Source organism: Ipomoea triloba, chromosome 2, assembly GCF_003576645.1.
Source record: "Ipomoea triloba cultivar NCNSP0323 chromosome 2, ASM357664v1".
Taxonomy (NCBI): domain Eukaryota; kingdom Viridiplantae; phylum Streptophyta; class Magnoliopsida; order Solanales; family Convolvulaceae; genus Ipomoea; species Ipomoea triloba.
In genome coordinates, this window is record NC_044917.1 from 5507988 (window position 1) to 5534776 (window position 26789).

General features: G+C 36.0%; 5 protein-coding genes across 9 annotated transcripts; 3 read left to right on the top strand and 2 right to left on the bottom strand.

Annotated features, from left to right (window-relative positions):
* The first annotated feature begins 162 nt into the window (after positions 1-162).
* LOC116006054 (50S ribosomal protein L1) lies at positions 163-4883 on the top strand. Its single transcript, XM_031246314.1, has 10 exons — positions 163-929; positions 1895-1972; positions 2420-2461; positions 2558-2663; positions 3025-3089; positions 3248-3286; positions 3366-3473; positions 3577-3664; positions 4043-4089; positions 4429-4883. The coding sequence occupies exons 1-10, from the start codon at positions 309-311 to the stop codon at positions 4504-4506; spliced, it is 1272 nt and encodes a 423-aa protein (XP_031102174.1). The 5' UTR covers positions 163-308; the 3' UTR covers positions 4507-4883.
* Positions 4884-6037: 1154 nt separating this feature from the next.
* On the top strand, positions 6038-10335 carry LOC116010269 (shaggy-related protein kinase eta). Its single transcript, XM_031249591.1, has 12 exons — positions 6038-6309; positions 7379-7471; positions 7564-7623; positions 7698-7970; positions 8061-8135; positions 8213-8269; positions 8478-8618; positions 8693-8743; positions 8835-8930; positions 9005-9088; positions 9388-9489; positions 9841-10335. The coding sequence occupies exons 1-12, from the start codon at positions 6166-6168 to the stop codon at positions 9934-9936; spliced, it is 1272 nt and encodes a 423-aa protein (XP_031105451.1). The 5' UTR covers positions 6038-6165; the 3' UTR covers positions 9937-10335.
* A 2047-nt stretch (positions 10336-12382) lies between these two features.
* On the bottom strand, positions 12383-16222 carry LOC116010029 (aspartate aminotransferase, mitochondrial). Its single transcript, XM_031249288.1, has 10 exons — positions 16017-16222; positions 15695-15780; positions 14575-14781; positions 14298-14403; positions 14067-14171; positions 13801-13973; positions 13286-13445; positions 13049-13144; positions 12825-12919; positions 12383-12701 (listed from the first exon to the last, which is right to left on the bottom strand). The coding sequence occupies exons 1-10, from the start codon at positions 16191-16193 to the stop codon at positions 12635-12637; spliced, it is 1272 nt and encodes a 423-aa protein (XP_031105148.1). The 5' UTR covers positions 16194-16222; the 3' UTR covers positions 12383-12634.
* Positions 16223-17081: 859 nt separating this feature from the next.
* LOC116010028 (putative pentatricopeptide repeat-containing protein At4g17915) lies at positions 17082-21197 on the bottom strand. 5 transcript variants are annotated; one of them, XM_031249283.1, is made up of 5 exons: positions 20884-21197; positions 19346-20784; positions 19054-19137; positions 18528-18630; positions 17082-17846 (listed from the first exon to the last, which is right to left on the bottom strand). In XM_031249283.1, exon 2 carries the CDS (start codon positions 20757-20759, stop codon positions 19380-19382), a length of 1380 nt encoding a protein of 459 aa, XP_031105143.1. In that variant the 5' UTR covers positions 20760-20784; positions 20884-21197; the 3' UTR covers positions 17082-17846; positions 18528-18630; positions 19054-19137; positions 19346-19379. The 5 variants fall into 5 exon arrangements, with proteins under 5 accessions (XP_031105143.1, XP_031105144.1, XP_031105146.1 ...); XM_031249284.1 differs by having other exon boundaries at positions 19054-19134; positions 19346-21197; XM_031249286.1 differs by having other exon boundaries at positions 17082-17833; positions 19346-21197.
* A 2786-nt stretch (positions 21198-23983) lies between these two features.
* Positions 23984-26132, top strand: LOC116005015 (60S ribosomal protein L11). Its single transcript, XM_031245235.1, has 5 exons — positions 23984-24116; positions 24244-24351; positions 24483-24525; positions 25230-25425; positions 25670-26132. The coding sequence occupies exons 1-5, from the start codon at positions 24114-24116 to the stop codon at positions 25860-25862; spliced, it is 543 nt and encodes a 180-aa protein (XP_031101095.1). The 5' UTR covers positions 23984-24113; the 3' UTR covers positions 25863-26132.
* The last annotated feature ends 657 nt before the right edge of the window (positions 26133-26789 follow it).

Sequence of the window (26789 nt, forward strand, 5' to 3'; positions counted from 1 at the left end):
GATTGTTTTAATATCAAAAATGAAAAATGAAGTTATGACTTATATGATTATCTATGAATTCACTAATGTAACTTGAGAAATTTTTGGTTTAATAACATCTGTTTTGTTAAAATTTATAAGCACCATTAGACTATGTAAGAACTGAAAAGAGATGAATTAACGAGGGGCAAATAATAAAAAAAAAAACCAAAGAAAATACGCCGGCAACTCGCAAGGAGGAAAGCTCGGCTGAATCGCAAAACCCTCGCCCTGTACCTCCTAAAACCCAAGCAGACCCTCGGCTGCCACAGCGGGAACTCCGAGCTGCAATGGCGTCAATCGAGCTTCTTCTCTCCCAAGCGCGTCGCCACTGTCCTACCAAAATCCCGCCTTCTCTATCTCCTTTTCTCCGCAATCATTTTCACAGGTTCCTCTCTTCTTCACCTGAATCGCCCCCCGACAATCCTGTTCCAAAGCCAAACTCCAGAACGCCGATCCAAGTCGAACCCGTTTCATACAAACCTAGAGACCCTCCTCAATCCCCGCCAAAGGATTCCTCTCAGTCTGAACCTTCCTACAATGCCAGACGCCCCGCTGAACCCAATGCCCCGGACCAGATTAACCCGGAAGCGCGGACGTGGACACGGGAAGATCTTCGGTACCTGAAGGATATGCCTACAATGTCCACGGTTTCGTATCCGACCCGCGTGGCTCCTTTGCCTGAAGAAGACCGGATTATGGCAGAAGGTGAGGAGGAGAGAAAGGAGAGGGGCGATGCGGAGTTGGAGAGAGAGGCGAGGAGAATCCAGAATGAGCAGCGTTTCGCGGCGATGAGTAGGATCAGGGGTGAGGTAGAAATGGTACCTTTTCCGACCTTGATTAAGGTGGAGAACGATAAGGCGAAAGTGAAGAGCGTTTATGATCTCAAAGAAGCCATTCGTCTTGCAAAGGTCAGCTCAAACTTTGTTTGTTTTAAGGTCCAAAGCAAATATAGATGTATTTTTGTTCTAATTGCTTAGTGAAGTGGAGTAGTAAGATCTGTCATAGGTTTTTAATAGTAATTTGAGCAAAGAACGGATTGTAGGATGTTCCCTGACTTCAAAATTTGTTGTTATATTTGTTTTCTTAGCTCACTTTGTGTTGGTGACTATAGAAGGTAATGGTTGGTTTCTCTGAGCTCAGTGAAGATCATGGTGTGCTTACTTTCTAGCTTCAGAATGGTTAAGGAAGAACTGAATAGAATATTTTATGCACAGATCAAGTACATTTGCTAATGACTGCGTGCTCCAGTTTTTAGGCATTGTTAATGAGCCATGTAGCATAGTCACAACTCAAGGATGCTTATTCTTGTAGGTTTTGGAGGCGTGCTTTAGCAAATTATTGGTACCGTGTAAATCAAAGTTGTTGCTTATAGCAATATTAGCTCATTTTGGCCTGAAGGCAATGCCATTGAACAAATTATTGTTTGAACGAAATATCTTTTAGCATCCTCAAAGCTAGGTCTTTATTTTCTGCATAAGATGCTACATTTTTGTTAACATGTCTTGCTAAATACTAACTGAAGCTTGTAGTGAAATGAATATCAAGTTAGAAGACCCACCTTTCCACTGGTACTAGTTTGTTAAGTGATATCAGAATATACTTAAAGGTTACAAATTCCTTGTTTCTATTCTTATGGAGTAATATCTAATGCAGTTTGAATATTGAAGGTCGTGTGGTTTTTTTTTTTTATAACTTTGATATGTACTGTCATTCCAGGCTTAGGGACACTTTATATAATTTACACTGAGCTTTATTCATATAGCTTCGTGGAGTTTTTAAAATGTAAATTCTTGTTTAGTTAGCTGTTCACTTCTAAAAGTGAGTAACTGACTTAACTATTGTATGCTTCTTTGTCTTTCCTGTAATTGTACAGTCTAATGCAAGGACGACATTTGATGAAACTTTGGAAGCACATGTTAAGTTGACTCCAGAAATGCGTCGAAGTGACCTGGTGTGTGCTTTCTTCCACTTTCCCTCAAATCAATGCAATATTACTTATGTTTAATGCCTCCATAATGCCAACAATATGCAAACTTGTGACAATCTATGCTATATCCTATTTACTTTGCAAATATCAGATATTATGTTCTGGTAATACATTGTTTAAATAGTATTACTGTAATACTGTAAACATGAAGGCCATTTGGTACAATGATAGTTACTCCGTATCTCATATGCTAATAAATAATACATATTCATATTCCTCACCGAGGTTGTAATGTTGACAAAATCTATAATGCTATATGTTTTTCATTTTGCTGTAAATTCAAGATTTCTTAAGATTTCAATCCCTTAGTATTATATTTAAGTTACTTGTGTTATTATGAGATATAAGACCGCCATATCAAAGAAATTTTGTGATTCCTCAGTGAGGTTTTCATTTTTTTCCTCTCTGCAGAAACTTGATGGTTCAGTGCGACTTCCTCATGGTTGGGGAAAGGTACAATGTTCTAACTCTCCAAATTCACATATTCTGTTCTGCTGCCTCAGATTTCTTCCCATATATCTCTAGCTGCTAAGAAGTGTCTGTCCTTAGAAATTTCGAGTGGCTGTCTTTGCTGAAGGAGCAGATGCAGATGAAGCCCGAGCAGCAGGAGCTGATATTGTTGGTGGTTTGGAGCTTATACAGAATATTAAAAATGGTAATTCTTTATTTTTCTTTCATTCTGCAATGGTGTAACCATTTCTACATGTCAAGAATTTGGATAAAATTCTGACTTTTGTATGTTTGTTTGTGTACTCACTTGACACATAAATTGAAAATACTGTTCTGGGAAAATATCCAGAGTATCCATGATCCCTCTTCACACTAATGACTACCATTTAGAGGCAGATATCTAAATAAGAATATGTGATTGAGGTGCCATTTCATAAAACCATAGTTCTATATGAGTTTATTTATAAAACATTTGTTCTCTTTTCTTGTTGATTGCATTAGGGGCTATAGTTGAATAACCATTTGTTTCTTGCACTAATTCTTCATGTTCGTATTAATTCATGCAGGGAGTGTAAAGATTGATTTTGACAAGTGTTTGGCAACTCATGCAATGATGCCGAATTTGAAACAGGTTTGACAAATTTAAGTCTCAGTTTGATTGTACATCACTGGATTTTTTCTTTATGCTGTGCTGCTAAAGATCAGCATGAGTAGGAAAGAAGAGGAACAAGAAACTACTGAGTTACTGATCTTGTGTCAAATTTGAGCTATTATTTTTCCATTCTGCAGATTGCAAAGTATTTGAGACAGTTGATGCCGGACACTAAAGTAAGCTGTCTTCCTCAAGCTTTACCTATGAATTGAGTTATTCTTTTATGGCTTGCTCATTTCCTTATGAACTGTGCAGAAAGGTACTGTTATAAAAGATGTTTCAAATGCAGTGAAGGAAGCAAGGGATCAAGGTATTATGTTCAAAAAAGACAAAACAGCTATCGTGCATGTGGGCCTTGGGAAGGTACACTGACTTCTCTTTTCAGTGATGATACACACAAGCTTCCTAGTTTATGGAGTCCTGAATCATCTTATTTGGGAACTTTCATTAAGCAATTGTTTTGCAGTTGAGTTTTGCAGAAGAGGCTCTCTGTGAAAATGTTGGCGCATTTGTGAATGCCCTTTTGCTTGCAAAACCTGCTGGCTTGAAAAAGAGTAAGTGATTTGGGTTGTGTTTTCTTCTTTTCTTGATATCATTAATTTTGGTTGTTCTTAGGCATGAGGCAAGATTAACATACTTTTCTCACTTGGTGTTGTGAGTGGGAGCTGACTCAGGCTACTCAATTTCAACCAGGTCATTCTCAGCTTGAGTTGATGTCTCAAGTCAAGCTTGAATAGCCCCACTCACCTAACTTTGACTATTACCTTGATTTGAGCAGATTGGTCGGATTTATGTCTGCTTTGACGCTAAAAACAGTTTTAGTTCGTTCTTAAGAAATGACTATTGGGGTTTTCTGTGCTCTATTTCAAGATGGCATGACTTGCTTCATTTCCTCTGGATCTTGATACAATGTGCTGTTTCCTATACTGCAGGTTCAAAATATGCTGGTTATGTGAATGCCTTCCATATATGCAGCACTGTAAGCTAATGATTTCAATTAGTTTGGTGCAATGAAAAAGCTGCATATATGCTTAATTTAAATACTTTCGTTGGAAAATATATAAATTTAAACCATAAATTAACTCCGACAAAAAGACTGTTTGTGAGAAAGACAAACTCTGGGCAGAAGAAAGGCAAGAATTTTATAAAACAAGGATATGAAACTCACTTCGCTTCTAGGGTGCATTTTTCTTATTTTATTTACATGCTTTTTGCGTTTTTGCGTGGATTTAAGTAGCTACAGTTTGGTACAAGCTCTCAATATCTGAATCATTCATCACACACTCAAAATTTACGTTTTATTAAAAACATTTTGCAGATGGGACAATCATTCCAGGTTTCAATACAATCATTATCCATAGCGGCAGACCGACACACTAGAATGCATCTGCAATGATCCCATCAGCTGTGCTCCAATTTTCACTGGCTCTTCCATTGTACTTAAAATGTTTCATGTTTTCACTCCCTTTAATGGTTAGGGACTTAGACTTCTTTTGCTCTAGAATAGCTGCATTATCTCTCTGTTTTTCTTTTTCTTTTTTTGAAAAATAATTTTTTTTATCCATATGACTACTAAATCCTCTGAAGGTCCTAATTAGGTGCAGTAGTAGAGTGGCAGAAAACAAAGGACAAGAAGTTGTTTTTCTACTTCATTGAGCTCTTAACCTGAGCGTGATTGTACTGTATACTCACGTTGTCACAAAAGTTAAAAGAACTAAAGGATGTTTGGTTTAAGTTACACAATATAACTAAGAGAATATGACATTTTAAACTTTACATTCTCTTATGTTTGGTTCATGTCATTTTACATTCTCAATAGAATATAATACTCCCCAAAGAATGCAAGATACTGTTCACATATGATTTTAAAGGGAATGTAATTTTTTCACAATTCTTAGGTTATTTAAGATTACAATGGATATTACAAATTTTGTTATTTTAATTCTAATTATTATAAAATATATACAGTATTTTATATTAACTTATTCTTGTATCATATTTAATTATTTTTGTAATTATATATTTTATTTTTTATTACGTCATGTTGGCTTATGAAATAATTATGTTTCTCAAGTTCAAGTTTTTAGTTAATTCTTTTTAAATCATGTAATTATATATGATACCATTATTTTATCGGCTTAGAAGTAGTTGGTTAGTCCTCGTTCTTGGAAACTAGTCGGACAATTGGCCCGGGTGTGGTGCAGCGTTGGTGACCTTCAAAGACCAAAAGATAGTATAAATAAGGCAAAGCCCGCAACCAACGAGCCCAACTTGCATAAGAATCAATTATTAATAGGTTTTCTTATGGTGAGAGACTTTAAGAATCAGTTTTCCTTCTAAACACTAAGCCTTCTAGTATAAATACCTCCTCCCAACGTGTTAAACGAACCTAAATTTTCTATAACTACATACTTATTGCATTATTCTCTTTACATTTTAATATTTTCTTATCAATTAAACAACAGTGTTAATCAACCATTAATATTGAAGTACTATGACAAAATCTAGTTCAAAAGACTTATAAAAATAACAGTTGTATTATCGAGCATAAAAATGATCACATGGTAAAGGTGGGACTGGACGGAAAAATTAGAGCATTCTTTAAGGACAAAGTTGTCATGTGAATTTCAAGTTGCAAGCAGGGAGAAAACTTGTCCGCCAGCCTTACAAAAGGGCCCGAAAACCAGCCAACGGTTTTTAAAATATTCGTTAAAGAAACCCCCCAAAAAAGACTATTAAAAAAAAATGAATAAAACGTACATTAATTAAGAGGCGAAAGGAAAATTACAAATCATCATAATTAGAAGAAAGTCAAAAAAGCTAAAAGCGTTAAAGAAAGTGGATTATGAAGGTGTTGGACGCGAAGCTCTTGTGGTTGTACCTCTCCTATTGAGGAGCAGCAAAAAGTCGACCAACCATTAGCGATTTCCGAAATCCAAACCACACTAGTAGATAACATAATTGTAGAGAGAGAAAAAGAAAACTAGAGAGAGAAGGAGAGAGGGAGGGAGGAGGAAGGAGGAACTAGAGAGAGAGAGAGAGAGAGCAGCATCACATGGCCTCGTTGCCGCTGGGGCCTCAGCACAATAATCCATCGAACCATCAACATTTACAGCAACAGCATGACCAAGGCGGAGCAGCAGCCGTGAGGCACGTCGCGGCCGCCACTGCTCAACGGCCGGAGATGGAGACCGACAAGGTATTGCACTATTCCGTATTTTTACCTACTTTTTAGCGAAAGCGCAAATTGCCTAGCGATGTTCTTCGGTTTTCTCCCCCTCGTGTCTGTAATGAGCTAGGATTTTGCTGATTGTGGTTCGATCTACCTCGGAATCTGCGGCTTTGTTCGATCTCCGAGTGTTGTTGCTTTTAAGGAGATCGGAGGAGTTTGACGGAAGCTGAGCTGGAGAATATTCTGGCGATGTGATCTTATAGATAGCTCAAGTTTCGAGGTGTTCTTAAGCCATAGATTTGATTTGTGTCCTTCAACTGGATTTCACAAGTGCGGAGAACAAATTTTCACTTCTACAGATAGCTGGCAGGGGTTGGGAAGCCCCGGGGGGGGGGGGTGTATGTCTCTTGACTTTTATGTATTATGTTCATACCTAACTTTTTCAGGCCTGTAATTACTCTGTATGACAATTTCTATGCGCTGTTGGGCTTGATGCTAACTATTTTAATGCTTGTTTTTTCAAGAAACTTGTTGGATTTCTTATACTGTCTTCTTCAGTCCTTGTTCTATAGAATTCTAAATCTTCAAATTTTGAGCATGTTACATGTATATGCTTAGAACAATTTGATATGCTCGATATGTAGGCCATGTGAGATCCCTAAAGTTGTCATTGATGTTATTCTGTGTCTTTCAGTTTTGTTGGACTGTGGTTATCTAAAATGATGAGGTCAGTCAAAGTTGTTGTAAGCTTTCAGCTGCTTTCTTCAACTTTAGTTAAATTGAGCCTCAATCTATTATGGAGTTTGCTTCCTATGATTGGTGACAGTTGATGCCCTTTATATAGTCTATTGTTTCAATTGCAAGTTTTGTGCCATGTGATGCCTTCTTAAGGCCCATTTTTTGACCTACATAATGCATTTAAAAAAATTGCTCTCTCTCTCTCTCTGAGTCTTTATGCCTTTTGAATTCCCGAAGTTACCAAATTCTTGATGTCTGCCAATGGTAACTAGTTCTGATCATTGATGCCTCCTGTTACTCAATCTGGTGAGAATTTTATTCTATCTAAAATTGATCTCTGGCTTTGTATGCATCATAGGAAATGTCAGCTGCTATAGTTGAAGGGAATGAAGCCGTCACTGGTCACATTATTTCAACCACAATTGGAGGCAAGAATGGAGAACCCAAAAGGGTTGGTTACTAATTTACTTCAATCTAATTTCTTTGATATTGAGTTTGTTATCTACTTGGAGGTTCACTTTTTCTTTATAATGCTTTCTACAGACAATTACTTACATGGCAGAACGTGTTGTTGGAACGGGATCATTCGGAATAGTTTTCCAGGTATGAGTCACAGATTTTTGGTGAACTCATATCCATCTCTTTGTTGCAATTAATCTCCTGACGTGTACATCCAGGCAAAATGCTTAGAAACTGGGGAAACTGTGGCCATAAAGAAGGTTTTGCAGGACAGACGGTATAAAAATCGTGAGCTACAGCTGATGCGCTTGATGGATCACCCAAATGTCATTTGTTTAAAACACTGCTTCTTTTCTACAACTGCTCGAGATGAGCTTTTCCTTAATCTTGTCATGGAATATGTTCCTGAAAGTTTATATAAGGTCTTAAAGCATTACAGTAATTCAAATCAGAGGATGCCACTTATTTATGTCAAACTCTATATGTATCAGGTGTGAAACCATCTTATTGTCATTCTTCTAATACAGTAATACCTCTCTCAGTAATTCTGATGAAACTAATAATCTAATATTGTTGGCCAGATATTTAGGGGTCTGGCTTATATCCACAATGTTCCAAGGGTTTGCCATAGAGATGTAAAACCTCAAAATCTTTTGGTAAGTCAACTTAACTCTACCTTTCTTCTGCTGAGCATATGGCATTGTTCGACTAAATCTTCTTTTACTATACAAAGGTTGATCCACTGACCCACCAAGTCAAGCTCTGTGACTTTGGAAGTGCAAAAGTTCTGGTAAGTTTTCTGCTTCTGTTGATCAGGGCTTTTCATTGTTTGTTAAGCTATGTAAAGAAAAAGTTCTGAATCATGATACATCTGGTTGGGGTTTCTTGAGAGTTTCTCTCAACATCCACCTTGAACAACAATCCGATCTTTAGCGCTTCTTGTCAACCACATAATTTCTCCTGTTCACACTATTTTACATAGTATCTCCTCTACACAGGTCAGGGGTGAAGCAAATATTGCGTATATCTGCTCCCGTTACTACCGGGCTCCAGAACTTATATTTGGTGCAACAGAATATACTTCATCAATTGATATTTGGTCAGGTGGCTGTGTCCTTGCTGAGCTTCTTCTGGGGCAGGTCTGCTTTATCAAATTTTTATGTAGAGAACATGAGTCTAGTATCTAGATACTAAGTTGTGAATTTTTGTGCAGCCACTTTTCCCTGGAGAAAATGCAGTAGACCAACTTGTAGAGATTATTAAGGTACAACTTTGATATTTATTTTAATTTTTATTGGGATCAGGATACCAGTTACAATTAGATTTACCTATACTAATAAAATGTTTTCTGATAGGTACTCGGGACTCCAACACGAGAAGAAATTCGATGTATGAACCCAAATTATACTGATTTTAGATTCCCACAAATCAAAGCTCATCCTTGGCATAAGGTATTATGCATAATTTTATTTTACTTCATTAATAAGTATATCTCCAAATTGCTAAAAGAATTCCTTGCTTTCAGGTTTTCCACAAAAGAATGCCCCCTGAAGCAATTGATCTAGCTTCCCGGCTACTCCAATACTCACCAAGTCTCCGCTGTACTGCTGTGAGTTTTACTTTATCTTGTTGCAAGCCACAATAATGGTTATTACATACGGAGTAGCTTGCATGATAATGTAATAAGAAAATATTATTGCTAGTTGAAATTGAAGATTGGGCTTGGATTTCCTTCAAGTTATCTTCTGTACTCTGTAGTATTCTTAAAACATTTGTATGTAAATTGTTTACCATCTTTGACAACTAACTTCATATAAAATGTTCCACATTAGATTAGCAATAAAGATAATCTCTTTAGAACATTCTTTATATTGCCGCTTTTAGCTGAAATGCTATTCTCTTCTCCAGCTAGAAGCATGTGCACATCCCTTCTTTGATGAGCTCCGGGAGCCCAATGCCCGCCTCCCAAATGGTCGACCTTTCCCACCGCTCTTCAACTTCAAGCAGGAAGTATGGTTTCTTACTCATGCTTCATATATCTTCTCTTTAATCTATAATAGGAAAAATGGGTACCCATTGTCCCATTCTGGGAATAATACATATCAAAAAATGAAAAACAAAACTTATATGAAGTATTGTGTCAATTGGATTCTTTTTGTTTTTTTTTTTGTTTTTTGTTTTTTTAATTTCTCATTCGACTTGTGCATCATAGTTGTTTTGGTTCTTTTCTGTTTGTGTCAAGTGATCTTGTCATCTTTACCTTCACTGATGTTTTCTCAAATTATATTCTGTTGCCTTTTCCTATCACATCATACCAAGAGGAATGGTGATAAATCCATTAACCACTCCCTTTAACTGCAGTTAGCTGGAGCTTCACCTGAGTTGATCAACCGATTGATACCTGAGCATGTCCGACGGCAGATGGGTTTGAACTTTCCCCATCCCGGTGGACCCTAATCACATTAGTGAAGAATATGAAGTACCTATTCCAGAGGATGAATGTGAAATTATAGCAAGCAATGTTAGTTAATGTAATGGAACGGAACGGAGGTGTTTTGGCCCAACCCACGGTTATAACACCCTTAAAAGTTGTATGCTTGTACTGGCTCTTCAGTGTTCAGTGTTCAGCTCCACTGGGAAAATTTGTGGTGCTGTGTACTATGTGGTTTTAGCCAAGGAAACCTATTACCTCGCCTGTACATTGTTTTGGTCAAGGGACTTTAGAGATTTAGGAGTACCAAAAGACAGCTGCTATTCGTGTCTAGTTAGGCAGATTTGCTTCAGAGACAATCAGCGCACCAAGAGGCTTATTGTAGCTTGGTTTGTGTTTTATCTAAATGCCATTGTTCCTAGTAATCCTGCTCTTCTTTATGCTTCTCTTCTACGAAGTACTACGTAATATTTTTCTCACGACTACATTTATATTATCTTGTAATGAATACACAAAAGGAAGTCAGAAGTGTGTTCCCATTTAAAAGGAAAAAAAAAAAAAGAAGAAGTGAGGAATGAAAATTGTGACACATTATTCTTATGGATCAGATAGAGTATGTAAGGATAAAATAAAAAAGTAAAAAGTCAAGTGTATGAAGTTACCTGGACAAAATTTTTTCACAAAAATCTTGTATGTATTTTTTACTCAATTACACGATAAGGCAAGGCAAAGACTAAAGAACATATTGGGGTTGGTGAAGACGTCGGCGATGCTAATTGTCATACCAACCAACCAGGTGTGAGCTGTATTGTATTATTGTTGGGTGATGAGTCAAGTGTCAAAGTTTGACTCTGAATCTGAAGCTGCGCAGCTTTTGACTTTTACCAACTATATACGGAGGACTGTGCTACGCTGCGAATTGCTCCTGTTATCGTTTACCAAAGATGTGGCCATTGAAAACCATTTGGTACATTAGTTCCCACCTAATGCGATGTGATTTTCGGTTTGCGTCAGATGTTAGTTAGAGCATTCATAGTTAGGTTCTTTCACGATTTTTGAGATAGAAAAGTCAACATAAAGAAAAAGAGAGCATAAGAAAGAGAAAATGGAGTTTACTCTTGTAAAAATATTTTTTTTTGGAGCGGTACTGACGCATTGGAAACAGACGAAGATGTAAGCATTTCGCGCACAACAAACGCCCACACGATGGCGCGTTAATAGGCAGTAGTTTTTTTTCCCTGCTTCTATCAAATTTTCTTTTTACGTTTTCTTTTTCTTCCTCCATATTCTCTCATATGTGTATCTTAAAAAATCGTGTAAAAAATTTAATTGATCTTGATGCTCTTAGCACGTAACAATATATTTTATTAAAGATGCTAAATGGCAAATATAAGTTAGATCCATATGAATTGGTACAAATATGACTTGCATGGGCGGCCCAAGCACAACCCGTGTGCAAATTATTGTGTGGATTGTGGTCTATACAGCTGTGTGAATCACAGTCCAAAACGACATTGTTTTGATGTTAAAAAGAAAAAATTTCTTACTTCGCATATTAGAATAATGAATATACTGTGATAAGATAATATATTTTATGAGTTAAAATATTGTACTTTGTGTTAGAATAATGAAATTTATGAGGTAAGATAATGTATTTTATGAATTATAATAATGTATTAGAATAATGTATTTTATAAGTTAGAATAATGTATAATTATCGAAATAGTCCCTTGACTATAACAAAATTACCGATTTGGTTCTTGATTTTTTTTTTGACCAAATAAGTCCACAATTTAAAAAATCTTAACCAATTTGATCTTCTGTTTTGCCGTTAAACATTTGTTAACACATGATCAAATTAGTAAATTTGTTATAGTCAAGGGATCATTTCAATTATCACATGCATATTTTATTATAGTCAAGGGACCACGGATATAACTAAATGACCAAAACTGTAATTTTCTTTTTATTTAGTTATTTTAGAAGTTTTTTTTTTTGAGTTCTACCCTACACCCCTTCCACATGGGAGTGTACACCAGGTGCCGCTTAACCACAAGGTCTTTGGCAGTTATTCTAGAAGTTTTTTTTTTTTGAGTACTACTAACTCTGTTACAATGTAGTATCTGTTCATAACTACTTTTTCAACCTACTAAAGCACAAAGAGTCAACAGTTACCTCCACTGAAACTCGAACCCACTCTCATCATTCATGTGAGAGTGTAAACTGGGACACCGGGTGCCACTAGACCACAAGGTCTTTGGCCCACTGGACCAATGTGAGGCAAGATGAATTTTTCATGAAGTATACTGTATCTACCTAGCCACCCGAGTGAGGGGGTGTGGGCAAGAGAGAAAAGTGTAGGTGAAACGGTGGATGTACTCAATCCGTTTTCCACTATGATGTACTCAGTCCAGCATGCCAAACGGCCTGTTTTCCCCTATGAATTTGAGGCCATGGGCTGCGACAACATACTTTGGACAAATCAGTATAACGTCAATGTCAAGTAAATAACTTATTCCACATTTAGGAGGGGGAATGTCATATCTTTCTCCCCATTTACAATCATGAATGGACATAATTCTACATTTCAAAATTCTCACACACAGTGAGATCTCTTTTTACCAATGGAACGAGTTTTATTCAATAATGATTGAGCTCACAACAAATCGTTTGTTCCTTTCTAGCCACCCTCCCTCCCTACACTGTCACAGGCTTGAGGGTTGATTATTTGGTAACCTCATGAATAGCATTAGCCAAGTAGCCAACATTTCCTGTAGTAACTCCAGCCATACTGAATACAACCAACCAAACTATTGTCAAGGGAAGATCTTAGAAACACAACCATAACACTTCATTTCTGTCTTATCTTTCTTATCTTATCATATCATAATAAACACCACAAAATTCAACATACCTAATACGACCATTACGCGTCATGTAGATATGGAACTCTTTCGTCAAGCGATCTACTTGGTCGGGTGTCATTCCGCTATAGCAGAACATGCCAATCTGAGATAATACGCATGATTTTAATTTTTAAGCTGTGAGTTATAGTGCTAACTACAAAAGTTTTTCACCAAGCAGGTAGCAGATGCAAATATCAAGTAATAAAAAGCAAATGCTAAAAAAGTAAACCACCTGATTGGTTATATGCTCCCATGATAAAGAAGAGCCCAGGTTTTCAAGGTTTTCCCTTAGTGCAGTCCTCATCCCTATAATGCGATCTGCCATGCCCTGTAAAAAGATAAAATCATATTGAAAAATAGTAAACTCTAGTGTAAAAAGCAGGTGCTAATGAAAATAGTACACAAATTAGTTCTGATAAAATGGCCTCTAGGACTTCATACTGTCGCAATATTTTTCATGGGAACTAACCTTTACTTCCCCAAGCCACAATTTCTTCAATTCTGGATCACCTAGGATGGTAGAAACTATGAGGGCACCATGGACTGGTGGATTACTGTACATGGGCCTTGCAAGCTGCTGCAACTGACTTTTTACAGCTACAGCTTGTTTGTCATCATCACAGACCACACTGCAACAGGAGAAGGAAACCAAACACACACACACATGAGAGACCTTTTTGCAAGCTCACTAATGTACTGCAATAAAAATTTTAAGAGAAAATTCTTCTGAGGTTTGTACTATTTCCAACCCATCTTTCAAGGTAATCAGCCCATTGAACAGAAACCCAGATTAAAAATCAATACAAAGTGGAAGACAACCACAGAGAAATATTTCCATGCAGAAGCTTTAGTTAAATATATCTTGGGATAGGAACAAAAAGTGAATTTTTTGAAAAGCATGCAATTGGTTATTTTGTTTTGCAGACTAGAAATTTCAAAGAAGTCTAGTTCAAATAAATAAATAAATAAAATAAAATAAATCACCTCAGACACCCAATTCTCTGGCCATACAGTCCCATATTTTTGGCATATGACTGGGCACATCCAACTTGATGACCATCCTCAATGAATATCTGGATAGCTTTGGCATCCTTCACTGTGTTTCCACTGGCAAATCCTTGATATGCCATATCAAAGAAGGCAAAATGTCCCTTCACCTGAATTTTTTTTTTTTTTTTTGTTTGTATCCAAGAGGAAAAACATTAGTTACTGTGGGCTTAGGAGACAAATAGTACTTACAAAACAATTACCTTGAGCTGGTGAGAGATCTCCTTCCATTGTTCCTCTGTCGGGTCTACTCCAGTAGGATTATGGGCACAAGCATGAAGTAAGAAGAATGACCCATTTGGTGCATTCTATGACACCAAGGAAATCCATAAAATTATATTCAGTACAGGCATAGGAAAAACAAGTCTGTCCATGTAAAAAGGGAGAGAGAGCACACAAAACCAGCTTAATGAAATCCAATGTACCAAGTTTACCTTTATATCATCCATCATGCCAGTGAAGTCCAATCCTTTTGACTCTGGATGGTAATAACGGTATGTCTTTTGAGTGACATTGGCATCTCTCCAAATGTTATGATGACTGCAAAAGATCAAATTAGGACAATTCAAACATGACAGGAAACAAAATTTAAGTAATTTACAGAATTGTATATTCCACTATTTTCAAGAAATAAGAAGAAATAAATATGAACACAGAATTACAAGCTACAGAAGAAGGCTAATATAGTACTCCGTATTAGTGTAAACTCACTTAGACCATGTAGGAACAGGAATAAAAATTTGTGAATCAGGACAAAAGCGCTTTTGGAAGTCTGCAAAAATTCGGCATGCACCCGTCCCAGATAGAGATTGGATGGCTCCAATCCGCTTGTCTTTTATCAAGTCAGAATTTTCCCCATAGGCCAACTTCAGAGATTCCTCAATCATGTTAACGCTTCCTCCCATTGGAAGATATTCCCTAACAAAGCAGTAGCAGTTGAAGAACTCAGTCATTCAGATATGATTGTTGCAGATCAGTTTTGCTTAGTTACACAGAGGAAAGTGTGATCATAGATTGGGATCAAGGGGAGTATAAGCTTGGTAGTGGAAATACATTTTTATGCAGACAGAAAACCAAGGCCTGCACATCGACTGCTTCAGAGTCGGGGATCAAAGACTATATCAAAATTGCACATGCAGTGTTCATTTACTAACACATTAAAAACGGAGGGTCTATAATGTAGTTTGCCTTAGGAGTTAGGAGGGCATTGAGGTAACTAGTGTCTTTGTATTTTGAAGTGTTCTCTTTCTTCTTCTTCTTTTTTTTGGACAGAAAATTCATTTTAGAACTCAAATTCTTGGTGAAATTGGCAAGAGCCAAATATTAAAGAACTTTATGTCCACTAGCCATAAGTGTGAAGATCTAAGAATTCCAAATTTCATTGGGGAATGTGACCATGGAAACAAAAGAATCAAAGTGGATAGTGGACTTTCAGTAGGATAAAAAGATTGGAAAAATCACAGGGACCACCTATAGTGCTGCACAGTTAATATAAAGTAGAATCCATAAATGACACAGAACACGCAACCACAAAAGGCAACAACTACAAAGGGCCGCATTAATTTCGCCTTAATTTCGATGTAAACAGTAAGGATGGTAACATCAACAGTAAAAATGCATTTTGGTAGTTAATATTAGCGCATGCTCCGTAATTGCATATACCATTTCAATTGTCTCTCAATTTCCTCCGGCTTCTAATACCAAACAGCACTATTTGTTTTAGGGGTTAAACAAAGCATCTTAGTTGCCTCTCAATTTCTACTGGTTTGTAGCACCAAACAGTATTTTTAAGGTCTGAAAAACATGCAGATTTTGAAGGATTTGAACTCACATGTTAAAACCACCCGCGATTCTCCGCTCTGCTTCCCGGACACAGTCGAGCACCACCGGCTTTCCATTATCGTCACGGTAAGCTCCCTTCAAGTTCATATAAAGAAAGTTAAGCTACTGATCACATCCAAAAACAAATTCAGTTAAATCAAGCATTTTCATCGCAAAAATAATTTATCAATGGGGAGAAAAAAAAAAGGCAAGAACGCAGAAAAAAACATTTATCTTATGCAGTAAAATTTTCCGTAATACCAAAATGTGATTGAGCGTAAACGTTTAAAAATAAGAAGCACGAAAGTCGCGCATTTGAAAGGGACACTTACAACTCCGACATTGACTTTGTCGGGGCTAGGATCTGCGAGGAAAGCCTCAGTGACGCCGAGGATCGGATCTTTAGGAGCCGGCTCGACACTTTGCCACCATGACGACATGGATCGCGCTCCGACAACCGTGCTGGACTTGAGGATCCTACCAGAAATTGCAGCTCGGAAAAGCGCCATGATTAGACACAGAGAGATATGCTGGTATAGAGATGATCGGAGCGAGAAAGAAACGGCGGAGACGTCTGAGTATCAACTGTTCTATAAATATAGAGAGAGAGGGAGAGAGAATGCGGAGAGATGAAGCCAGGTGCCAGCCGTCAAAATGTGAATGAGGAGAGATTTCCTCGAGAAGCGTAACAATGTTGTAAACTGCCATAAAGGAAACGTTGGGCGTTGGCTATATCCATTTACTGATTTGGACACCAGTTTCTCTTCGTTAAAATGTTGTTTTGACCGAAGCGGATAGGGACAAAATGGTCAGCGCAGAATTTAGTTTGGAATTTTAGATAAAATCGAAATAAAATTAGCTAATGTCGCAAGTCGCAACTAGCGACAACAATTTAGAATAAGCCAAATATATAATACGGATCACGGACACACATAGTACATTTCTCATTTTTTCCCATTTAAGGGTCCTTCTCAAGTTTTTTTTTTTTAGTAGGGAGTACTATTTACTCTATTCTATTACAACATATATATATTTTTGAGTACTATTGACTCTATTTTACTATTTACTTTATTCTATTATAACCTATGTATTTTTTTGAGTACTATTGACTCTATTATGATATATATGTCCATATATATTTCTCAATCTATTGAAATACAAAGAATAAATATTCACATTAAAGTTTGAATCTATGACCTCTCATTTGGAAGAACTATAAAAAAATTAAAAATAATCCTAACTTTTGATTTAACCAAATTATATCTTAAATCCCATGAATTTAATTCAAAATCATGAAAAGATAAATCAAACCAATCTAACTTCAAATTTCTATACACAATGAGCCCAATTTAAATCCAAACCCCAATGTTTACGGCAAGAATCAGATCTCACTCTGCTATGAGAAGCAAGTCTTAAGTTTTTTATTAACTAAAATTGATGGTAGCTTTATCAAGCTTGACTCGTGCTTTTTCGGATAGCATACAATGTATTACAATTACAATCTGGTAAATATATTTATTTCACAATAACACGACAATGAATTTGTTTATATTTTATAATAATCCACAAGCTTTGAATATGTACACTTGTGAATTGTGATAGCTTGAAGCTTCCTGAATTTCTGCACATATTGAATCATCATCTGATGATCTTTCTGCAAGGATTACTCTGATTAAGGTCACCAGACTCCATTGCAGGTAACTCATTCTGATGATGTGGGAAACAAGGATTCAAAATGGTGTGGGAAACAAGGATTCAAGATGGTGACCCAAAAAGGCATTGATCTTGAACATGACACAGAGGCTCCATTGATTCAATTAATAATTCCGTTAACTGCTGTTAATACCGGGAATTTGAACCTTGAGGCCATGAATTCCACTATGGCTTTGAGATAATTGAAAAGTTGCACATCTCTAGTTCTAAACCCACCCATACACAGAATATTTGAGCACCGAACCTGAGTATAAATGGTGCTCCTCCAGTGTCAGGCATATGGACCATTTGAATCCTGTGCCAGGTTTACGGTTTTTAGCTAATCCCAGAAGCTGCATTCCCAAGTGTGCATACAAGTATACAAAAGATCGGGGGTACATCACAGCATTTTCATTCACCTCATCACTGCATGAATACCAGTTGATAATGAAGAGGCCTGCTGATGAAGACTGTCAAAGGCTGTGTTAAATTCTCATGGCACATAACTTGTATGCAATCATGAGTAAAAGATATAAAGATTAACAGCAAATAATATAAAAGGAAGTAAATAAAAAGCAAATCACCAATGATCATCTTTTGCTTCTGAAAACAAATAAAGTGAAAATTGAAGGCATTCTGAGAATTGTTCAGGGAAAGTGGGATTAAAGCAATGATCTTTATCAGTTTCAGAAGTCATGGTAAACTAGACAACAGGATACTCAGAGATCTAGCCCTTTGAGCAACACACACACACTCAAGCACATAATTACAGTAGACTGTTTTATGGTGAGAAAGAATAGGATTTGGGTGGGTATTGGAGCTGTCAAGGTGACAATCCAAACTTCAAAGCTTAATTACAATGACAAATTGATAGGCTAGATGTCTTGGCAGACAAGGTAACCATCATTATTTCTCAAATCAGGAGTGCTAAATTGTTTAGATAATTTTTTTCTTTTCATTTTCTTTTTTTTTCCTTGTCTGAGGCAGGGAGAGGAGGCGTTATTTGCATTTTGCAATATTCAAAACCCACAAGGGAGCAAATTGCAATGTATCCTTTCAATTCTACAAGTTGTAAAGTGGCTAAGAAAACCACTAACATGTAAGTATGTGATGGGATTTCTATTAGGAGTCTCAAACTATGACTGACCAACCTGTATAAGAAAGCCAGAATTGCCATTTTCCATGCAATCAATCTCGAGTAGACTTTGGCAAAATGATCAGCAAGGTATAGCTCTTACAATTTGCAAAGAGGCCCTACAATTACATGGAGAACTGATAGTCAACACTACTGAGCCTTTACTCTTACAATTAGCATAAAGAACTCATTGGATAGACATCATGGGGATTCTTTATTTAGGAATCCAACACCAGTTTCATGGCATCATAACAAATGGTTTTAGGAGAGCCAATTAACTATATTTCTAAGACACTTTATTTAATCATCCAAAAATACCACTAATACAGATTATTCAATTTCATATTTTTAATTCTAAATACAGTATTTTGTGAAAGCAACCAATGTACTATACTTCTTGGTTAAGGACAGGTATTCCTAAAACAACCGAAGACAAAGGAAACTATTGCTTTGGGACTGAGAGAGTACTTAAGGACCAAATGATGACTGACTGATTGTTGAATGCACCAACATACTAACCTGTTTACCATAAGAAAACATACCTTACAAAGATCAAGAGATCTTCACAGTCCACATAATCCTAGTCTTCCTTGATGCTAGAACAACATTTTCATCATTCTTGCCTTCTGTATGTGGAAAACATCAGTGTCACTAAAAGACTCAAAGTGATTATTATCTTGAGAAAGTAGTAAAGTGGTAAACAAGTCATCTCATCCATGACAGTGTTCATTTGTTACTCTTTAACCAGAGGATAGAATAAAAAGTTGTATCATTATCTGCATTCTAGTACTTCTTGCTCTAATCGAAACAGAAAGTAAAGTAATATTAGATCACCTGTAGCACAATATCTTCTTTTGATAGGTCATCATTAGTTCAATATCTTGGTCAACTGAATTTTAGAATGGAGCTTGCTTGCTTCCTGAATAAACCCAGAATGCTGAAGACCTTCAATAACCACTTCTCTATCTGATTTTAGAATCTTCATGCCACCGATAATACATGAAAGCAATAGCTCGGACGCTACACGAAACCTCCCAGCCTTGCAAAGACCATGCACCAGTGAGGAATAGGTAAAGCAATCCTTCTCATCCATTGATTTAAACACACTCAATGCATAATCAACCTCACCAACTTTGCACAACCCGTCAATACAGCAGTTGAAAGCAACCAAATTTGAATCAAAACCCATCAGTTTTGTGCAGTTCAAATGACGAAGTGCCTCTTTCATATTTCCAGCCTTGCACAACCCATCTATTATAATGGTATGCGTGTATTTGTCACAGTCAAATCCTTTTCTTTCTGCCTCATCCACCAACATATAGGCATTATCCAGCTTGCCTTCCTTACAATACAAATTAATAAGGGTGTTGTAAGCCACTAAATCAAGCTCAATGCCATTCATAATCATATTCCCTACACAATCATATGCATCCTTCATCCTGCCTGCCTTAATTAAAAAGCTAATGACTGTACAGTAAGCAAATGAATCAAATATATATCCTTTCCTTCTCATCTCTTCCAAGATCTGAAGCCCTTCTTCAAACCGTCTTGACCTAAAGCAACATTTCATTATTGTAGTATAAGTGATGGCATTTGGATTATAGCCTATATCTACTAGTTCGTTGAGAAGCCTTCTTGCAGGTGCCCATCGTCCTGAATTGCAAAGCCCATGAATAAGGATATTGTATGTTACTAACTGTGGAACGAATCCAGAATGTTTTAAGTCCCTAAATAACATAAGAGCCTTCTCTGTATACCCATTCATGCAAAGACCACTCAATAGAATATTAAATGTGACTGGACAAGGGGGGATGTCTCCCAAAAAAATGTCCTGAAAAAACCTGTATGCTTCATCTGGTTTTCCCAATCTAAACAAACAATGCATCAATGTATTGTAACTCCAGGTATCAGGAAGAATACCAACCTCAAGCATTTCTTCCAACAGATCAAGGCATCTAGATAACATGCCATGCCTGGTAGCACTGGCTATCAAAGAGTTATAGGTAATAACATCTGGCTTAATCCCAACTTCTTTCATTCTATGAAGAATGGAATAACCTGCATCAATGCCTACAAAACAACAGTATGCTGTAATCAGCGTATTGTAAGTCACCACATCTGCTGGCACTCCTACTCTTATACCATCAATTATCACTGTCTCCGCTTTCTCCAGTTGTTTGGCTTTACAAAGACATGCTACAGTTATATTCAATAGCTTAGTCGATAACCTACTTTTAATTCTGAACATCTATTCCAAATGTTAGTCGCCCAATCTGTAACCAAAATCAATTGGAAAACTAATCAAAATCCAAAATGCCGTTCTTCAATCAAAGCCCTAACTAAGCAATGGAGAGGTAGTGGGGGCGTCTGACCGCAACATCGAGCAGGTCCTCGTTGCTAGCTGCAAAGCGCTGGCGACTAGTGGGAGTCGATGCGATGACTGCGAGCGTCGTAGATAACATACGAACATATCCGCCGGTAGCGGCTGGCCGGCTGGCGAATTGAGGAGGTCGATGGATGGAATAGGTTGATTTGGGAAAGAAGTCGCCGGCTCTTGGCTCTTCTCCGGTGCTAGTGAAGGCCGACGGCAACTACGACGTTGGCTTTAGATGGTTGCCAGTGACCGGAAATGTTGAGGTAGGCGAACAAGATTGGCAAATCGGAAGCAAGAAGTGAGACAGTAAGATTTACCTCCGGCAAAATATTTATTCCCAATTTTATAAATATGTAATTTTCTAACTGCGATAAAATATTTTTTTTTTTTTAAAAAGAGAGAAAATATTTTTTTGAAAAGAAAATTTCACTTTTTTTTTTTCAAAACAAAACTAACACATCTATTGATATAGATTAGATCATTCAAAGAGAACATTACAAAAGAAACTAGAGGAACTTATAAGCCGCTTTTTGACATCTGACATACAAACAGATTCCCTATCTAAAGTATGGGCCGCCTAGTTTGCATTTCGCTTAATAAAAGAGATAGACACATTAAATAATATACGCAACCTATCTTTAATGTTTAGTAAAAGTAAATCAAAAGATAACACTCATAGAAAATAACATTATCAAAATAAGTTAGTTAAATACTCAGGGTCTTTTACTTCATTTTTATATTTTTCCATCTCCAGTTTTTCATTTATCCATTTTTCCAGTTTTCTTTCTCCATTTCTCCAGTTTTCCATTTCTCCATTCCTCCAGTTTTTTATTTCTCTAATTTTTTGATTTTATTAAATACAATAATAATAATAATAATAATAATAATAATAATAATAATAATGTTGACGAAAACAACAAATCCGTGTGTATAAGGAAGATGAAAAAAGGAAAAAGGAAAAAAGATAATAATAATAATAATTTAAAAATAATAAAAATTAAATAAGAAGAATTTAATAATAATAATGATAATAATAATAACAATAATAATAAATTATTATTATTGTTATTATTATTATTATTTAACTATGCTTGAAGGTCAAATATGGTATTAGCTCATAATAATAATAATAATTTAATAATAAAAATAATAAAATTAATACTAATAAATATGCGTTCATAAGGACTAAAAAAGAAAAGAATAAAAGATAATAATAATAGTTAATAATAACAGGAAAGGAAAGGGAAATAGAGAAGGAAAGGGAGCAGGAGAAAGGGGAAGGGAAATAGAGAAGGAAAAGGCACGCAAAGCAGATATCGATGCCTTGACCCCAAGCTAGCACTGTTCACGCGTGTTTTGGCCAATCCTCCATTTGGAGGAGTTGGATTCCAACTTCTCCAAAATCCTTAACAAATATGGAGAATGGAGATAGAATAAGGAGTTGGAAGGATGAATTTAGTAAACAAATTTTTCATTTTCCATTTTTCCACCCTTCTAATTTTCTATTTTCCAGAAAATTTTCCATTTCTCCACTTTGCTAAACAGCCTCTCACCAATTGGTTTACTTCTTTCATTTTTCCTTAGTTTATGTAACAAAACAAAACAAACCAAATGTTAAATAAATTAGGTGGGTTTTGTAAATTGTGAACATTGAATATTGAATAAACAAATAAGTTCATCTCGAAGAGCACTACGAGTGCTCTTTCCAAAAGAGTACTACATTTGCTTCTTTTAGAATGAGCACTTCCAGGCGAAGAAAATGTCGTGCAAACTCTATTTATAATAATGCAAGTTGGTCCCCACAACATAGTTCAAACTCCGTTTACGTTTCAACTTAATTATATCTTAACTTGAAGATGAGTATATTATATTGGGATGATTATAATGCAACACAACGGTCAAGATTGCTCGTAGGTATTTAAAAGGGAAAATATACTGCAGCAACGCACTACAATACAAACTACATTGACCACACTGGCAATATATATATGTAGTTTACATATACATACATAAAAGACAACAAACTAGGTTAAATTCACTTACTAGATTGCAGCCTTTGCGAATTAGATTCCATCTTCGTAATGAGTATGTCGTAGAAACTCTTCGTGAATGTCTTGTTACGTAGAATCGATTGAAGCTTCGTTTGGGATTGTTGTTATGTTAACGTAGGGAAATATAAGAAATGGGGAGGAAGAATTAAATAAACAATAAAAATAAAAATTACATAGAATGACCGAAATACCTTTTAAATTATAACACATCATGTTTCTTGTTGAAATTTTAGCAATAGTTGGTCGCGAAATTAGACAGCAAGATCAAATACGATACAAATTATATATTCATGTAACTAATTATAAAATTTTAATAGTCAATGACTAAATATGATGCATACCATTAGTCGTGTGATCAAATGACATGTAGTGGTTTTGCCATACGGGAGGTCATGAGATTGAGTATCAGTGGAGGCGATACTAACTGAACAGATACTACAATGTAATAGAGTTAGTTGTATTATGATGGGTATTATTATTTATCAACTACAGATGTAATAGAGTTAGTTGTATTATGATGAGTATTATTATTTATCAACTACAAATTTTTAATTTTGGTGTGTGATTATTCAATTTCGTTTGTATTTAGTCTTTTTTAATTTTGGTGTGTGATTATTCAATTTCGTTTGTATTTAGTCCCTCGATCTATACGTTTGCTAACTTGACTTGAAAAATACGTACTAGAAAGTAAAAATAGAACCAATCAAGTAGAAAAGTAAGTACAAAAAAGTTTGCGTGTGTGGTGTAAATTTTTTTTTTTAAAGCTTAAGTTAGCCAAAAAACGCGAGAGATTTTTTTTTTCTTTCTGAAAATAACGCGAGAGTTTTTTTTTTTGTTTTTTTTTGTTGAGTACTACTGACTTTGTTACTATGTAGTATTTAGATAGTTAAATACATAATTTGAAAGAAATATTATACCCCGTAATCTTTTTTTTGATAAAGAAATATTATAATTTAGTTGCCAAAAGAAAGGAAAAAAAAACTCAAGAGAAAAATATAAAAATGAAGCTAAACTGCTAAAGGGCAAAATGGACTAACAAAGCCCAATCTTCATTCTACAAATAAAAGCAAAACCCTAGCCCCATTTCTGTGGTTACATATTAGGATTTCTTCCTCCGCTCAACACTGCATCTTTCCCCGGAGCCGGTCTGCAGCCGCAACCTCAGCAGTGTAGCGATATGGTCGTCATTCTATCTCCTGATGTTTTCTTTTTCTTCATAATCAATGCAGGAGTATGCATATTAGTTCATTTCATTGCACTATCACTAATGCATCTCAGTATCTTCCTTGTATGAATGATGAACGCAGGCGTCAGAGAAGAAACTGAACAACCCAATGAGGGAAATCAAGGTTCAGAAGCTCGTTCTCAACATCTCCGTTGGCGAGAGCGGAGATCGTTTGACCAGAGCCGCTAAGGTACGAAAAAGCCGCTATATTCCTCAATGCATTTTTATGAAATATTGGTGCGCACTAAGGTTGCCTACATGAACATTTATGTTCACGAGCGATTCTAAATTTTAGCTAATTTGCTGCTTCGGGTATTTTAGGTGTTGGAGCAACTTAGTGGCCAAACCCCTGTTTTCTCGAAGGGTAAGGGTTTCTTTTCGGAGGTTTTTTGGTTTTTCTTCCTATCTGAGTCTGAATTGTTTGAATCATTCTAATTTGGCGCGAATGTAAACATCCATGCTTATCCAATATTTATTTTTTAAATATTGCGTGCTTTTCCAAATTCCCAGAGGCAGAAGGTATCATTTATGTGCTATGTTGTCATTGATGAATGGTGTGGATTTTATGGTTTGAGCTATTTTGTATTGGACTTTACAGTTTGAGAATAATGGTTTTTGTTTGTCTTGCTAATAACATGGCACTGAGGCTAAAAGACTAAAGACAAGAAGTGTTTTCATGGCAAACTACTCTTAAAACAACCCTTGCCTCCTCTGCATATTTCCTTTTCCCTCATTTTGCTAGTTTTATACTATTTCTTCAAATGAAATAATTTTATAGTCAATTTTCAACTAACTCTGGATTTATGCTTCTGAGTTCCATTAGATAGTGAACCTAATCTAGTATAGTCAAGCTTTGTATAATTCATTCTTAATGCATTCTGATCTTTGGTAGTTTTAGCTTTCATTATATAGTGGTTCAACTAGCTTAGAGTCATGTACTTAATCATTAATGTGATTAGATGTGTTTGGTGATATATTATTCCTTTTCCTATTTTCTGCTACTTAACTTATTTGGTGCAAGTTACCTTTCAAAAAAAAACTTATTTGATGCAATTATTCAATCAACAGCAAGATATACCGTGAGGTCCTTCGGTATCAGGCGTAATGAGAAGATTGCATGCTATGTCACAGTAAGGGGTGATAAGGCAATGCAGCTCCTTGAGAGTGGGTTGAAGGTGAAGGAATATGAATTGCTGCGAAGGAACTTCAGTGACACTGGGTGCTTTGGGTTTGGTATTCAGGAGCACATTGATCTTGGGATTAAGTAAGCATCATGTCTTCGGTGATTTTTCCTGTCTATTTTATACTTTAAATTAGGCGGTAGTCCAAATATAGTCATTGCTTGTTATATTCTGATGCTTTGCATCCACAGTTTGGATTAGAATTAAATATATCCTTTGCAGATTGTCAACTTTTTAATGCCCTTGCCACACGTCTGAATTTTACGGAGTAATTCTCTGTACACACCTTGGCTTGTTTGTAACTCTATTTATCTATACATCTTACAGGTATGACCCCTCTACTGGTATTTATGGTATGGATTTCTTCGTTGTCCTGGAGCGCCCTGGTTACCGTGTAGCTCGTCGCCGGAGATGCAAGGCCAGAGTTGGTATCCAACACAGGGTCACCAAGGAGGATGCCATGAAGTGGTTCCAGGTCAAATATGAAGGGGTTATCCTCAACAAGGCCTCAAACATCTAATAAGTCCAATCTTAGTTTGAGAGAATTTTCAATCAGTTTTTATCTCCTAGCAATTTTGTGTATTTACCTTTTTATAGACCTACATCATACTCGGAGTTATTGAGTTTTTGGTACCAGGATTTGTTGGTAAGTTTATCAAGGGCATCATGACATCTTTGCTGTCTAATTTGATTGTGTGTTTGATACTTGGGATCTAAATGGTTCTGTAGTTCTGTCTAATGCTATATTGCTTTCTATTAAATACAAATGCAATGTCCTTAGCCATCAAAACAAGTAAACTGAGTAGAACTGCATTACATGTCATGTTTTTAATGTTGTATGTGCCAATTTTCATTAAATAATATTGTGTTTATTTTAATTTTCTATTTTTTTATATTTAGTAAACGCACCCCCTTTTAATACTAATGATTAGTTATTGAAATTTGATTTCCATTTTGTAAGTTACACTAATTGGGTATTGTTGGATTTTGTACTTGAGATAAATTGTTATACCATGTACGAGAGTTTATATTGCATTATGAACTCTGATGTAAAAATTTTGTACCTTCACTTAACATATTCTTAACAATTTATGTACATGTACACAAATAATTTGATAGTTGACATATAATATGATAAATTACATATACAAAATTTGAAGATTATTTTTATATCAAAGTCTACAATGCAAGGTATATTTTTGTCTATGGTATAATTTGTCCTTGAAGTTAGGGGTGTTAATGTGAGCTGATCTGTCCAATTAAACTTGTCTCATTGCGAGTTGAAAATTTTGCAGGCCTTTATGGCTTGGCTCGTGAAATCCGGGACTTAAAAGTTTTGTGAGCTTTTATGATTCGGCTCGTGAAATTTACGAGTTAGAATTATTCAACTCTAGAGCAGGGTTATAATTCTTCAACCTTAGAGTAGTAGTATGATAATTAAAAAATT

Coding starts and splice junctions, on each gene's coding strand:
- LOC116006054 (XM_031246314.1), top strand. CDS start 309: ATGGCGTCAATCGAGCTTCTTCTCTCCCAAGCGCGTCGCCACTGTCCT. Junction 2,462..2,557: donor TTCCTCATGGTTGGGGAAAG/GTACAATGTTCT, acceptor GTCTGTCCTTAG/AAATTTCGAGTGGCTGTCTT. Junction 3,665..4,042: donor ACCTGCTGGCTTGAAAAAGA/GTAAGTGATTTG, acceptor CCTATACTGCAG/GTTCAAAATATGCTGGTTAT.
- LOC116010269 (XM_031249591.1), top strand. CDS start 6,166: ATGGCCTCGTTGCCGCTGGGGCCTCAGCACAATAATCCATCGAACCAT. Junction 6,310..7,378: donor CGGAGATGGAGACCGACAAG/GTATTGCACTAT, acceptor TATGCATCATAG/GAAATGTCAGCTGCTATAGT. Junction 7,472..7,563: donor AGAATGGAGAACCCAAAAGG/GTTGGTTACTAA, acceptor TGCTTTCTACAG/ACAATTACTTACATGGCAGA.
- LOC116010029 (XM_031249288.1), bottom strand. CDS start 16,193: ATGGCGCTTTTCCGAGCTGCAATTTCTGGTAGGATCCTCAAGTCCAGC. Junction 14,172..14,297: donor GCATGATGGATGATATAAAG/GTAAACTTGGTA, acceptor TTGGTGTCATAG/AATGCACCAAATGGGTCATT. Junction 13,446..13,800: donor CAGAGAATTGGGTGTCTGAG/GTGATTTATTTT, acceptor CTCCTGTTGCAG/TGTGGTCTGTGATGATGACA.
- LOC116010028 (XM_031249283.1), bottom strand. CDS start 20,759: ATGTTCAGAATTAAAAGTAGGTTATCGACTAAGCTATTGAATATAACT.
- LOC116005015 (XM_031245235.1), top strand. Junction 24,352..24,482: donor GTTTGACCAGAGCCGCTAAG/GTACGAAAAAGC, acceptor CGGGTATTTTAG/GTGTTGGAGCAACTTAGTGG. Junction 24,526..25,229: donor AACCCCTGTTTTCTCGAAGG/GTAAGGGTTTCT, acceptor TTCAATCAACAG/CAAGATATACCGTGAGGTCC.